This window comes from Oryx dammah, unplaced genomic scaffold (genome assembly GCF_014754425.2).
Source record: "Oryx dammah isolate SB20612 unplaced genomic scaffold, SCBI_Odam_1.1 HiC_scaffold_25, whole genome shotgun sequence".
Lineage (NCBI taxonomy): Eukaryota > Metazoa > Chordata > Mammalia > Artiodactyla > Bovidae > Oryx > Oryx dammah.
In genome coordinates, this window is record NW_024070209.1 from 67,058,292 (window position 1) to 67,074,370 (window position 16,079).

Here is a 16,079-nt window from a genome sequence, read left to right on the forward strand (position 1 = left end):
CTGCAACTACTGAGCCCTCATGCTGCAACTATTGAAGCCTACACGCCTACAGCCCATGCTCTGCAACAAGAGAGGCCAGTGCCATGAGAAGCCCACGCACTTCAGCTAGAGAGCAGGCCGCACTCACCACAACTAGAGAAAAAGCCTGCACAAAGCAGTGAAGATGCAGCACAGCCATAAATGAAAGTGTACAGACTCCTAGAAGATAAACTTTAAACTGTTACCAGTCATTTCTGGTCACTGTAAATGGAGAAATTGACGAGAAATTATAAGAGAAATTAAAAGAAAAGCTACAGGAGGCTGACAGCCTCTAAACCACAGCCTAGACGCCTCCCAAGTATATCAAGGTCTGGTTTTGATATCCCTCACTTTACTGGCACCCCACTCCAGTACTCTTGCCTGGAAAATCCCATTGATGGAGGAGCCTGGTAGGCTGCAATCCATGGGGTCGCTGAGAGTTAGACACGACTCAGTGACCTCACTTTGACTTTTCACTTTCATGCATTGGAGAAGGAAATGGCAACCCACTCCAATGTTCTTGCCTGGAGAATCCCAGGGACGGCAGAGCCTGGTGGGCTGCCGTTTATGGGGTCGCACAGGGTCGGACATGACTGAAGTGACTTAGCAGCTTAGCAGCACTTTACAAATTATCGCCTCTCTCACATTTTTATAAAAACACTCTGAGGCTGTGTATTATGACAGAGGAAAGAGGAGAGGAGAGGGTGGTGAATCTAGGAAACTGTGCGGGAAGTATTCTTTAGGATTCAAAAGCTTATGACCAAGCCCCACACCAGCATATGACTTGCTGCCATCTAATGAACAAAGACTTCTATAGTTTTACTTGAATGATGGGAAGTCGCTTCCCTGGGAGCAAAAACAAAACCCAAATTCTGGGACAGCTCATACCTGAAATGCATAGTGGCTCACACTCTATTTCTCAATTACACAAAGTGACAGACCAGTGAAACCAAGAAATAATTCATAAATTGCACTTTGCAATGATTGAATCCTCCTAAGAAACATTTTATAAGAGTTTTCAATATCTTCTGTGTTAGAATCAAAAGTCCATGACTCCATCTTACTCCTGTATGTGTGAAAAGCAGTGTACAATTATGGACAGAAGAAAATGATCCAGTTTTATATCAGTCCCTAGGCTGACTCTGATATTTTCAGATCCGGCTTCAGATTCTACATGTGTGTTGGAGGGAGAGGGGAGAAAATTCCTGGATTTGGGGAGGTTATTATTTATTTAATCTCTGATTGTGATACTGTACATTTTCAGCTGGGGTCTGCAAAATCCTCTCAAATAAATAAGCAACATGAAAGAGCCAAAGGGCCTGAGTTTACATTAGTTACCTAATTTTTCTAAGCATCAGTTTTCTCACCTGTAAATACAGGATAAGAACTACTTTAAAAGGTTGTCAGGATTAAATGGGCATATTTATTAGAAATTAATGTGTCTGTGTGTTTATAAATGGAAATACTTAGCACATAAAAGAGGATTAATGTCTCTTTTAAGTAATAGGACTAGATGAGGTGTGAGATTACAGTAGTGAAAATGGGCGAAATTCTAGAATTTTCTCAAATGCCTTGGTATGAGAATAGAATAAGCAGAATTCCTTGAATAATGTGAAGTGGGAGGTGGAGGCAGCATGTAGAGAGGAAAAACAGGTGAGGGAGGTGGGAGAGAGGTTCAAGGTGGAGAGGACACACGTATGCCTATGGCCAATTCATGTCAATGTATGGCAAAAACCATCACAATAAAGTAATTATCCTCTAATTAAAACAAATAAATTGATTTTTAAAAAAGAATAACATTAAAGGTAAAAAAAAGAGCCAGGGGACCTGGGTTCTGCACAAAGTGTGTGTGGCACTTTGGGCAAATCTTTGGAAGGAATGATGCTAGTGCTGAAACTCCAGTACTTTGGCCACCTCATGCGAAGAGTTGACTCATTGGAAAAGACTCTGATGCTGGGAGGGATTGGGGGCAGGAGGAGAAGGGGACAACAGAGGATGAGATGGATGGATGGCATCACTGACTCGATGGATGTGAGTCTGAGTGAACTCCAGGAGTTGGTGATGGACAGGGAGGCCTGGCGTGCTGCGATTCATGGGGTCGCAAAGAGTCGGAACCGACTGAGCGACTGAACTGAACTGAACCTGGGCAAATCACTGTCTCTCTCTGGATCTAAGTCTTCCCACTGATAAAATGAAGATAAACTTAAAGATGCTATCAACCTCTAAAAGTTTAATCATATAATATGAGGGGAAAATCAGGAAATAGGAACTGGTTGCTTAGAAGACAGATAGCTGAATGATGACACTGGAGCTCTGAACTGGTACTGCCGGCAGGAGCTAAAATGAGTGGTCCCAAGGTGGCAGGTTTTGGGCAATGCAGAGAGCTGTTCATTGTGCAAACTCAGCTCAGACATGCCCAGCCAGGTAAACCGGGGGATGAGGCTGGGGGGAATATCTAAGCTAGCTTCTCATTTGAAAAAAGAACAAATTGCAATTGCTTTTTTTTTTACCTTAGTGTAAAAATAATATCTGTTTACTGTATAAAATTTGGGAATTATACATAAGCTACAGGATAAAAGTAAAACTACCTCAAATTTCCCTTGTAGAGATAGCCACTGTTAAGTGTTTTTTGGGAAGATATATTTATTTTTGGCTGCCCAGGGTCTTCATTGCTGCACAGGCTTTTTTTCTAGTTGTGGCAAGTAGGGGCTACTCCAGTTGCAGTGCGCAGGCTTCTCATTGCAGTAGTTTCTCTTGCTGCGGAGCACAGGCTCTGGGACACGTGGCCTTCAGTAGCTGCAGCATGTGGGCTCAGCAGCTGTGGCTCCCAGGCTCTAGAGCACAGGCTCAGCAGTTGTGGCTCCCGGGCTCTAGAGCACAGGCTCAGCAGTTGGGGCTCACAAACTTTGTTGCTCTCCCTGACCAGGGATCAAACCAGTGTCTCTTGCATTGCAAGGCAGAGTCTTAACCACTGGATCACCAGGGAAGCTCAACTGTTGAGTTTTAAACAAATACTCTTTCATTCTTCTCCTATATAAACTGATTGTTCAATGAATATTTAAGCATACTCATGTCTTCATGGAGATAATGTATTAGAAAGGAACTGCTAAGTCAGTAAGGAAGTAAACCCTCAAAGACCATGCTGTCCACCCCAAGACCTGTACTAATGATGTTCCCACGAGCAGGATCAGAGTATGTCCATTTTCTGATCCCTTAAAGTCTGAGGCACTGGCTTATTCCCATCTTTACCAAGCTGATAGCAGAAGCTGCAGCACCTCACTGCTTTATAATTGGTATATTATATATACCAATGAAATGATAATAAACTTTAAAAAAATATTACTTACTGATAATTCATACTTTGTCTTTTATGAATTGTCTGCTCATATTTTTCCATTGGTGGTATTCTCCTATCACATTCTCAGTACTATAATCAGTTCTTTCCCAAGTCTCTAGGGTTCTCAAAAATGAGTCAGGTTAAGTGCTTGGAAAAGCACTGAAATCATAGTTAAAAGACTGAGAAGGCAGACTGCTAAAGAAAAATGGATGCAGAATTAGTTATCCTGGACAGTGGAAACCAAGACTGCTTTTGAAGGAGAGGACTGTTAGAACTCTGAAATGAAGGAGGGAGTTAAAGTGTCTTCTCTGAGCACCACCCTCTCCTTAAAAGTCAGTCACATGGCGTCAGGGAGGAAGAGAAGAGAGGAGAAGGCAACTGCTGGAGTTGGAGGCAGGAATACATCCATTTCAGATGTAGATCCCTCTCCTCTCAAGGCTTAGTTATGGAAAACATATATCACAAAAAGGATAATAAATTCTTCATAAACCAGTCTAAGGATAGATAATCAGAACCACTTCCTGGCATGAGACCAGGGAATACTGCAAGTTGTAAAATTTCTCTCTTAAAATCTCAAAAATGAGGATAGATATCTATTTATATAGGCTAGTAAGACTAAGGGCTTGTTCAGGGCCCATTCCAACCCTAATCAGAAACAGGACCACGAGGAATAAAGCAGATTGAACTTAAGACAGAGAAGAGCCAGAGGCAAGCCTCATCAAAAAAGCTGATATGGCTGCTACAGCTTTGTGGCTTTGGAAATTGTATGTCTTGTCTGACTTGGGGTGTGAGCCCTGAAGTCTTGTAACAAGAGATGCTGTCTTTAGAATTTAGCCACTCTAAACAGCTCCTATCACTGAGAAACCAGGCACTAAACTGCCTGTGACATCTGCACGCTGGAATCAAAAGTCAATCTCCATGACCCATTCCAAGTCCATTTTAGAGAACTGAATCTGCGGGAAGGAAAACTTTCCAGAGTAAAGACACACACTCTGATCTACTTTGGACCTTTTTTAATAACACAAGATAGATAGCAGTAGGAAGTGAGGAAGATGCCAAGCAAACAGTTCTGAGAAGAATGCCAATCTTAACAACAAACCACTAAGGAAATGCAGCTTCTCTTGCCTGCTTGTCGAAAGAAGACAGAGGGCTGTAAGCCAAGAAGTATTTTTATTTTAAGTTATTAATTCTAGGAAGTAGCGCTCATGGGGCAACTAATGTGTTCTTGCTTAGTCTTGTGGAACACTGATGTCGAAAGCTCAGTATGAAGGGGTTGCTATAAAAATCCTTTCCTCAAACTCTGAGCACTGCTGGCAGAAATGTAAAGATGTATAGTCACTGTGGAAAACAGTATGGCAGTTCCTCAGAAAATTAAAAACAGATTTACCATACGTCCTAGTAATTCTATTTTCGGGTACATACCCCAAAGAATCTTGAGTTTTGAAGAGATATTTGCATAGTCATGTTCACCGAAGCATTATTCAAAACAGCCCAAAGACAGAAGCAAACCATGTGTCAACTAACGGATGGATGAACAAAACACAATAGAATATTATTCAGCCGTAAGAAGGGAATTCTGAAATATGCTACAATATGGATGAACCATGAGGCATTATGTCATGTGAAATGTTAGTCGCTCAGTCATGTCTAACTCTTTGCAACCCCATGGACAGTAGCCTGCCAGTCTCCTCTGTCCATGGAATTTTTCAGGCAAGAACAGGGTTGGAACGATTTGACCAAAACCACCTAGCTACTAAGTGGCTAGAACCAAGCTCTTACGTGTTCAAATCCGTTCCTGTATTTCCCTAAACCTTAAGTTGAGCTCTCTAGTCAAAGGCCTGATTGATCTGGGATGGATGCAAAGGAGACCACTAGCTGCCTTGGGCTGTGGGCCAATAAAGAGCAAGGAGCTCAGTCACACAAAATTAGGGTCTCCCTTCCTCAATCACAAGGCCAAGAGACTACGTGACACACCCACCCATCTGTATTATCTGTAGGCTCAAAGGATATTGTATGTGTAAACATTTAAAGAGCATAAAATAAATGTCAAGTCACAAAAGACACAGTTGTCAGGAGACTGAGGTTCCATGACTCTCACCACCAGGAAGGATGAGTGTGGGAGGGGAAAGCACGTATGTAAAACCAACCAACCAATACGCCTGACCAGTGTCCACCATGGGGTGGAGAGAGTGACCAACTGCTTGCTTTGAGGGGCAGGAGACAAACCCGCTGTCTGCCACAGGACCAGAGACCCTAAATTCTCAGCCCTTTCCTCATTGGAGTATTTCGAGATGCTGCGGAAGGATGGGGGATAAAGAGCTATAACTGAATGCTCAATGTGCCACAGGCTGGGCATTGAAGTAAATGAAATATTCAGAGACACAACGGTCACATGCCATCCTTAGCCCAAATTCCAGACAGCAGCATGAAAAGAGGGAACTGAGGATCTGCTAAGCTTAGCTACTACTTTCATCCAGGGGTTTGGCAGCTTCCTGACATGTGGGCTGTGGGCTGTTTATATCTCCTCAAACAGTGGGTAGCAGGCCTGGATCGGGGTTGGCAGAGTCATACATGGAAGGCTATGGAGCTAGGAGTCTGGGGTTTGGTGTTTGGGGACAGAAAGGGAGAGTAATGGGACCGCCAAAAGCCTTTCAGCCTCAGGTTTTATTTGATTTCTTCATTTGATCTGCAAATACTCAGTGAGGGCCATTTATGCCCAGCAGTATTCCTGACACTGGCAGTATGCTGTAGAGAAGACAGAGGAACGTCAGGCCCTCCCTTAGGACTGAACAAGCGAACAAGAGGCGATGAAGAAGCAAAAAGAGACGATGTCATGATAAGTGCTATGGAGAATGAAGCCAGGGAGCGTGACTGACAGCGCCCACAGCGCCTCACTGGGCCTCACTGAGAAGACAGCATTTAAGCTCGAGACCCAAATGTCGACTGACAAGAAGGAAAACCTTTCCAAGCAGAGTACCAGGAAGTGCAAAGGCCCTGGGGTGGGAATCAGGTCAGCTTACAGAAGGAAAGACTGAGGGGATGAATGCTCTGAGCTCAGGGCAGAGGGGCAGCCAAGGGCCAGCATCATTAGAGCCTTGTGGGTGTGGTAAGAAGCCGGGATTTTTTGCTCAGTGATTTGAGAATTCAAAGGAGTAACATGTATGATTTATGCCTTCATCCTCTGGCTTGTGCCAAGAGGCCACCCTTCCAGCTTCTGCAGTTCACGGGCTATCTGGATAAGAACAAGGCATGAACCTGAAAGGGTTTCTGCTTGAAACTGGCCTGTCTAGGCCCTGCCAGGCATACCTGAAAGATGCAACAGAGAAAAGGACCTCTATTTGACACCTTTCTTCTCATTTCTTTAACTACCCTACCTGAGTCATTCCTTAATGATTTTAAGTATTTTTGACCTACCTCCAGGTCCAGCCAGTTACACACAATACTACCTGATTAAGACAAATTTCTGCTTCTTCTTAGAAGGGTCAACAAACTACCTAAAGAAATAAAAACTGTCTTGGTACCCAAGCTGTGGGTCTGTTTCGTAAGTAGAGGATTTCTATATCACAATCCCTTCCAATTGTGAAGCAATCAATCAAATAAATCCCTCTGACATTTTGGGAGAGAAGAAAAAACCAAGCAGATTCTTTTAGTTCAAGGAATCAACAGGAATAAGAATGAGGAAAAAGAAAAACTATCAACAGCAAAATGACTGCCAGTTATTTCTAAGGGGCTGGATCTACTTGCTTTTTGAAAGGGACTGATCAAGAAGGAAAGGGCAACTTCTGTCCCTCACATCATGCGCCTCTTCCCCTAAAAGGATGAGGAGGGGAGCAAGGAGAAATCTTTGGCATCATCAACTCTAACTGGAAAGCATCCAAGCATTGTTTTGAAAGCTGTTTCAATCAGACCACGCTAACTGTTTCTTACTTTTTTAGACTGCTTATTTAAAAATCAGTACACGGCAGATTGTAGGGGAGATGAGAACTACTTCTCTTGATGATGAAAAGTCAAGTTCAGATAGTGGAAAGTAGTGGAACCTAGGTCTCCTGACTCACATTCCCTATCAAATTTCATTATGTATTTTTGTCTTATAAAAATGAAAGCACAGTAGAACAAAACAGGAACAGGAAGTCACTCATAATCCAATCAGTATACTATACTATTACGGTTTTATTCCTTCTATCATGTGCTTGTAGGCCCCTCCCCCCACTGTTATCATCACACTGGACTAAAAGTTCTTTGCAATACGCAGGTCCTTTACATAACAATTAACACAGTCAAGGATATGAAACTTAACACTGATATGATGTGGAATACAATTTGGTATAATTTGAGCTGAATTTACTGTCTTTGCTAAGGATAAGTGCCTTCTACGTAAATTTTGTCCCTTTTATTGAGACACAGTAAAAATATACAACAGTACCTATTATTAGGTCTTGGACTGCAGGTTGTTCTCATAGTGTTTCAAACAGAACTCTCAAGAGGCCCTGCAATGTAACTTAACTTCAGTTTTATTTACCTACCTGGTGCATCAGGTACTTGAAGAGGAATGAAAGGATCAGATACACTTAGAAGAGGAAGGCTAGAATCCACAGTCTGCCCACCCTTCCTTTTTTCAGCTGGAGTTGGATGGAAGGGAAAGAAGGGTCAAGGAGACAGGGATAAAAGAGAAAAGCAGAAAACATCAAGTAAATCTAGATGTATTTACCATCTATTAACCCAACACAAATTATAAAGTAAGTCTAAATTTAGAGGCAGAATAAAGAGAAATGAGTGGATATGATTCAATATAATAGCAAAATATGTATGAGATATACACTGGTCCTTACAGCATAGTCTGAGATGTAGTTAATGATAAAACTAGGATAGCTGTACACCTGAAATTTTTCTTCTTCCTTAGATACTGAAGTCTAGTGATCTCTTTTAGAATTCCTACAGCAAGACTTAGCCCTATCACACATTTTGGTAGGTAAACAAATTCTATTGTGTAATCTAGAATATGTGTATAGGTACTTCCTTTGTACCCATTTCCCTCTTGAGGTTCTTTAGGGACTGAATCCTATTCTATCACCAAATGTCTAATGTAATGCTAGGCAAACAGAGAGACAGAAACAGATTTCTTGCTTATTGCAAGGTTAGACAAGCCCTAACCTCTGGACAACCTTTACCATACTATTGGCATTCACTCTATTTGGCAAACTTATAGATTTACAAAAAATCTATACACCTTAAGGAATACCAGAGCTTGAAGGGATCTCAGGATTTTCTAGCACAATTTTCTTATTTTTCAGAAGAGAAAATGAAGCCCAGAAGTTAAGAGACTAACCAGAGGTCCACCAGCAGACCCACGATCAAAACACAGGTCTCCTAGTGCCTACTTTACCATGTTGTACCTTGCATTTTAATAATCAGTTTGTTTCTGAATTAAAATCTAATCTAGCCTTTTATAAAGTGGATGTACAAAAAAGTTTTAACTTTCAAATAATTATAGAACCATAGGAAGTTGCAGTACATAGAACCCTGTGAACCAGCTTCCCCCAGTGGTGAGTTCTTATAATTGTAGTTCATTATCATTGACGCTGGTGCAATTCTGTTGTACCTCTATCCCATTTATACAAGTTTTCCCATGTATTCATTTGTCTGTATGTGTGTGTGTATATATAGTTCCTTGCAATTTGATTCTATGTATAAATCAGTCTAAGTACCACAACAATAATACACAACTGTTCTATCAAACAGAAATCTTCCCTCTACTCCACTATAGTCACATCCACTCCTTACTCTTCTCCTAATTTTGTCATTTTGAGAATATCAGTAAAGTGGGCTATTTTTAAAAAAAGAGGTACAATGTCAAGTTTTAATCATCTGCCCGTTTCTCCTCTAATTTATGGACATAGTTTAGTAACATTTTTGCAGCTTTTACCATAAAAATGTTAATGATAACCCTTGTGTCATCCTCCCCAACTCATTGCCACATTTCCTGCTTAGCTCCTCCCTTGGTTGGTTAGAAGGTTTAAAATCAATGAACCATCTGAGCTTGATTAGAAATCTTCCAGAAAATATTGCCACCCTGAACTTCATACAAATGGGGACATATTCATTTCTGGGACTTAGATATAATTTTCTTTCACTTGTAAAGAATGAAGAGTCTTCTTCATTCACACTACAAATATGAACACAGAGAAAATACCAAAAGTTCATAGAAAAATGCTGCATAAACTGAGGGAAAAAGATGTCTGTAATGTCTGCAAAAGCTTAATGTCATTGATTTATAAGATTTCTGAGATGTGTCTATGACTACAGTTACTGTGCTGGGCTGCTCAGGTACAAATCTCTACTCTGTCATTCTCCAGCTGGGACCTTGGGCAGGTCACTCAGGCTCTTGTGCACTGTTGTGAGGGATCACTGGAGATAAAGCAAAGAAAAGCACTTACTGCGCTTAGTGTGTAGCATGTATTCAACATATGTTCACTGTTATTACTGCCCTAATTTTACTCAAATATGTGTTTTCTAATTGTTGGGCCTTTAAAAAAAACTGCCATTTACAGTCTTCAAAGTAAGCATAAAGGGGAGAAGACACAAAAATAAAAACAAAAAAACAACTCTTTAAAAAAAATTTATACAGACAACAAAACATAAAATATATAATAAGTTAGAATTAGGCATTAAAACTGGAAGTGGATGGAAAATGATTAGGAAGCTTTGTCATTAACGCTGACGAATCCAAGCTCCTATCCTTTGGCAAAAAGCAATTCCTTTCCTTCATTCAACAAGACTGTACTGAGCCAAGTACTGTACTAAATGCTGGGATTTAGCAACAAAGACTCTCCTAGAGCTATTCCACGACCCTCTTTTCCTACCCACACCATAACTGGTCATCACTGTGATGTTTTATCTCAAGGACAAAGACCAATGCTTTATACATTTGGTATAGTCAAACTAAATATCCAACCCTGAGCACTTTAAACCAGACCAAAATACCAATAAACTTAAAAATTCTACAGACCAGACAACAAAGCTAAAAATAAAAAATAATGCACAAAAAGTTTTCACTATTTAATATTTGAAGTGTACACCTTCCAAATAACTCAAATGCCTATTTCAAAATATTAACACTGAAAACATCATATGAAGACTTACAAGATACAGTTAAAACTTGAGTTTTTTCTTACAAGGGAAACACACAGCTATTAGAAAGCACTCTCAATAACAGTGTAATCCTCAAAAGTTGGGGTAGGGTGGGCAACTGGAGCAAGGAGACAAGGAAGTAATAAATTATGTGTGAAAAAGTCTTCCTGGAGATTACAGTCTCCCTCCCCACACTCAAGCTGGTTGAAAATCTCTCTTATACTGAGAGAAAAACTCTAAATTTTTTTTTAAGAATTGAAAAATTTACTATGTATTCTTTTTGAAATCAGCAAAGTGAGCCTAAAAAAGGGAACTGCAATCAAAAAGATAACGGCAACAGTCAAAGAATTAGAAGACAGAAAAACAGTTCTATAGAGCTGTCTTTGAAAGATAATAAAACAGCAAATCTCTAGTTAGAGTTACCAAGAAAAAGAGCAACACAAATGCACACAATAAAATTGGTGTATGCCAAGAAAATACTACAGAAGATTTCAATGTACTCTTCCATCTTATTGAAAAAAATTTTGAAACTACAGACGATTTTCTAGGAAAATATTGCTAAATTTGCCTTACTATGAGGCAGAAAACCTGAGAGAGGAAGTTCTAGAGTCAAATGTTAGGACACTAACTGTCCTAACTCTCCTACTTACTAGCTATGCGACTCTGGGAAAGAGACTAGTCTGTACTCAGTCACCTCAACCATAACTGATATGCAGATGGTATGGCAACCCTCGAGGGTTTTTGAGAGAGTCAGATGAGATAACACTTATATAGGACAAATGACAAACTGGTGGGAATGCCTACAATATATGACATATGAAGCACTCTTACATACTAATAACAAAACAAACACAGAACAACAACAAAAAGGACACGAACAACATAAATCCCAAAAGTAATACAAATGGCCAGTAAACAGTGTCTTCTATCTAAAACCTCTAAGCTGGTCTGGGTGGGAAAATGACGTGAAAATTACTTTCATCTATTGTTAATTGAAATAAAATTTGATTAGCATTCCTGGAAAGTGATTTGGAAATAGGTACCATAAAGCCTTAAACACATATATATCTGTTGATTTAGCAAATAATCTCCTACAAGTTATCTTAAGGAAATGGTAAAGGATACAAATAAAAACTTAGCTTCAGGAATGTTTATGTGGTGAAAATTAGTAACAACCTAGGTATTCGTCAGGAGAAGGAAATGGCAACCCACTCCAGAATTCTTGCCTAGAGAACCTTGCGGACAGAGGAGCCTGGTTGGCTGCTGTCCACAGGGTCGAATAGAGTTGGACATGACTGAAGTGACTTAGCATGCATGCGTGCACTGGAGAAGGAAATGGCAACCCTCTCCAGTGTTCTTGCCTGGAGAATCCCAGGGATGGGGGAGCCTGGTGGGCTGCCGTCTATGGGGTTGCACAGAGTTGGACACGACTGATGCGACTGAGCAGCAGCAGCAAGTATTCCTCAAAAGTGATGTTAAATACAATGCTATTATTCTTCCATTAAACATCATGTTGTAGACTAATATTTATCAACATGGAAAACTAATTCCCATACAATGTACATAAAATGAATAACTAACTGGACAACAGAAAGCTCCTCCATAGCAATAACTACCTCTGTAGTTACAGAGGCCATATTATCACAATGCGACTAAAATATATCTTAAGTAACTTTAGGGTAAAGAAATCAAAACTTAAATTTAAAAACGTCCAGAAAACAAGAATAAGAGAGCTGCTGCTGCTGCGTCGCTTCAGTCGTGTCCGACTCTGTGCGACCCCACAGACGGCAGCCACCAGGCTCCCCCGTCCCTGGGATTCTCCAGGCAAGAGTACTGGAATGAGGTGCCATTGCCTTCTCCAATGCACAAAACTGAAAAGTGAAAGTGAAGTCGCTCTGTCGTGTCTGACTCTTAGCGACTCCATGGACTGCAGCCTGCCAGGCTCCTCCATCCATGGGATTTTCCAGGCAAGAGTACTCATTACATATTAAGTATTACGGAATGACAGCCAAAGTTCTAATAAGAAATAAATCTATGAGGTTAGAAAAACTACTAACACACATAAAGAAAGCAGGAAGAAAGAATATAAAGAGTTAAAAGCAGTAATTAATCAATATAATTCAAAATATCAATTTTGAAGGATATCAGATTCCACATCCTACAAAGAACATAGTCAAAACCTCACATCCATTGCTGAGGAATTTATAACAGTAAAATGTTGACATAAAATTAATGTTTAAGAAAGAGGTACTTGGTTAAATATACTAGGATATATCCATATAAAGGAATTTTATGTAGACAATTTAAAAGTTACATTCGAGGAGTTTCTTTAATGATATAAGGGGGAAAATGCTAAATTTTTAAAGTAAAAATCAGGCTTTAAAATGTGACTATAAAAATGTATGTTGGAGTCATAAACTGAGGGTGAAAATTGTGTACAAAACAGTGGACACCTGTGTGTTCATAAAGAAGAAGATCCATAACTTTCCTCAGATTCTCAAAAGATCTCTGTGACCCTAAAAGGATTAAATGCTATTAGCTGGATGGCATCACTGACTCGATGGACATGAGTTTGAGTGAACTCCGGGAGTTGGTGATGGACAGGGAGGCCTAGCGTGCTGCGATTCATGGGGTCGCAAAGAGTCAGACACGACTGAGCGACTGAACTGAACTGAACAGACATCAAAATGGTATCCAAAATGGTATTTCTAGTGTTAATTTCTTGGGGATGTGATCATGGGGCTTTTAACTTTCTTCTCTATGCTTTCCTATAAATTACTTAATAAAATATATTGTTTATTAATAAAAGGGAAAATTAGGTTTTTATTATTACTTCGAGAATTTTTTAAAAGTCTCATTTAAAAAGGCCTCTCTCCCTCCCCAGAAGCACAGACACACATGCACAAAAATAAGCATAAGCAGAATCTCAGATATAGGACAGAACATCTAATTCTTAGAATCCTCCAAGTCATTCCAAAGGACCTAAGCAATTACAAGACAGTAACAGAGTGATGTTTCTGAAATTTAGAAATATTTGCTTAAAAATATGTCTATGGACTTGAGAGAACAAATCCTGTATATTACTGCCAGATCATTCTGACAATCTAATTCAAAGTAACTCTAGATCATTTTTTAATCCCCATCTTTTTTTAGGAAATCTTTTGAAGGAAGGAAAATATGTTAGCCCCAGGATCTGGGGCTCGCTGGCATGCTAGGGTCATCTGTGGACTGGAAACCAGTAGTGGGAAGGTGCCAACAGTGAAGTCTTGAGTTACAGGTGTCTGCCATACTAACCAGTTCCAGCGGAAAATGAGGAAGCAGCGAAAGCATCACCTTGGGTTGGTTGAAAGCCTGGGATCAAACTCTCAGCAGAGCCTCCAAGCTTCTCAGGATATTTGCCTGGAGGGACAAAACACCACTCAGTTCATCCCAGGAGAATCCCACAATGCACACCCAGGCAGGAGGTGAAGGGCATCCACCAAACTGACATCTACTCTTGACTACTTGACCATTTTTACCGCAGAAAGGCAACACCTTGGCTATTCTAGGTCCTTATCTAGCCACTGCAGTAACTGAGAAACAGCTGAGGAAAGAAAGGAAGTCTAAAGCCCTAAAGCTTGAGCATATTACTCACAGCAGAATGCCTTCAGCCTTCACACTGAGTCCATTTATCTCTACATAATTCTAATGAGTGTGATGATCTGTTTTCCACATTAGAAGCAGTTAGGAGAGTGAGTGAGAAGAAAGATGGCAGTAGTGAGATGCTATGAGGAACGGGCACAACGACAACAGCTTAATGTAAAAGCCAACAACCGAATAACAAGGAGAGAGACAGGAGATTATTAAAAAATAGAGACAAGAAAAAAAAAAGGGCAAGAAAGCATATGGATTTTGTTGTTGCTTAGTCGCTAAGTCGTGTTCAACTCTTTTTGACCTCATGGACTGTAGCTCGCCAGGCTCCTCTGTCCATGGAATTTTCCAAGCAAGAATACTGGAGTGGGTTGCCATTTCCTTCTCCAGGGAATCTTCCCAACCCAGAGATCGAACCTGCATCTCCTGCACTGGCAGGCAGATTCTTTAGCACTGAGCCACCAGGGAAGCCTATACATATTTTAAATGATGTCCATAAAATAATGAAACTAAAATGTTTGGTCAAAGCTCTTATCATTCACTCCATTCTGATCATTCTTTTAGCCTGTGCTTTTGTTGACACTGAGGTACTTTTTTTTGAACTGTATCATACTGTAGAATTTTTCCCAGGGTATATACTGTTGTTTTTTGAAGAGAGAGAGAGAGTGTGTGTGTGTGCATGTGTGTAGGCATCCTGCCTTTCAAATTAGCCAGTGGATTTGAGGGTGGAAACGGTACCTTCTACTTATTTAATCTCCTTGTCAACAGGAGCAGAGAATTCTGATCACAAAAATTCAGTGAGGCCACACTCTCAGGGTGAGCAGTTATGATCCTCTGGGATAATACACCCACTTAGGACAAAGTGCCATTACACACCTCCAAAGAGTAAATGTGCTTGACATTATCATACTGATCTCTGCTACCAAACCTGTCCTAAATGTTTCCGACTCTCCCTGCTGCCCCCACAACACGACCAGGATTTCCTGAGGACAAAAAGACTTCAGTGCTCTGGTGAAAATATAAATTGATTTGCACACATACTTCAAAGTCAAGTCTTGGGTCCAAGCCTACATTTTACAGGCATATCCCTCTAGAATTAAGGTTCAATACCCTCAAAAAGATACTGATTACTCACCTTCCCCCAGCTTGGCAAAGTCCTTGTTTAGCAATTCTTCAGCTGTGAGTTTGGAGAAATTGTCGTCATCAAAGGGATTCCACGTAGAACCTTCTGAAGGATTATAAACATTTTGCTGGGAGGCCCGAGGGGAGCCTGAAGGAGTGGTGGTTGCAGACCTAGGTAGGTTCCCACCCCCACGAAATAAAAAGACACATGAAGGTTGAAAAGGGTCAATCTATTCTTCTTGTTTCAAGATCAAATTATTTTCTAAGTCAAACCATTATCTTCCACAGTATTTTTCTAAAAGGTCTTCCCGAGGCAACGGGAGTTTCCACAGATGCCCTTTCCACTGTGTGAAACAAACATCTCTCTTTATTTTGTGATTCACTATCTCTCATTACTTCTTTAATCTCTCACTTGGTAGATTTTTGGCTTCATCTGTGAGTTTTTTCATTCAGGATCCCAAACCAACCTGTTGCTGGGCTCGTGCATCCTGTGGTGACCACTGTAACATTCACAACTGGCCCCAGAGGGGCTGAGGCCTAGTCTGGCTGCCTCACATCTGTAAGGGTCCTGCATCAGTGGACACCATCATAGTTAAAGAGCAAGAGATACACTTACCACCATCCTGGGCTCCTGGGTATCATTACCTAATTTCCTCTAAAGTCTCTCTTGATGCCCTTTACATTTAGCAAATGACTTAAAGATTTTTAACTTTAGTACATCGTTCCAAGAAAGTGGAGAAGGCAGTGGCAACCCACTCCAGTATTCTTGCCTAGAGAATCCCAGGGATGGGGGAGCCTGGCGGGCTGCCGTCTATGGGGTCGCACAGAGTCGGATACGACTGAA

General features: G+C 40.7%; 1 protein-coding gene across 7 annotated transcripts in view; it reads right to left on the reverse strand.

The window, feature by feature from the left end:
* AAK1 (AP2 associated kinase 1) overlaps nt 1–16,079 on the reverse strand; it is a 171,431-nt gene that overhangs the window by 19,741 nt on the left and 135,611 nt on the right. For 4 of the 7 annotated variants that reach the window (XM_040224060.1, XM_040224059.1, XM_040224066.1 and 1 more), the window contains exons 15-17: nt 15,249–15,406; nt 13,778–13,882; nt 7,879–7,974 (exon numbers count right to left, since the gene is read on the reverse strand). In XM_040224060.1, the coding sequence (XP_040079994.1) occupies nt 7,879–7,974; nt 13,778–13,882; nt 15,249–15,406 (359 nt within the window). The remainder of the gene's footprint in view (nt 1–7,878; nt 7,975–13,777; nt 13,883–15,248; nt 15,407–16,079) is intronic. The other 3 variants (XM_040224062.1, XM_040224061.1, XM_040224064.1) reach the window with 2 other exon arrangements.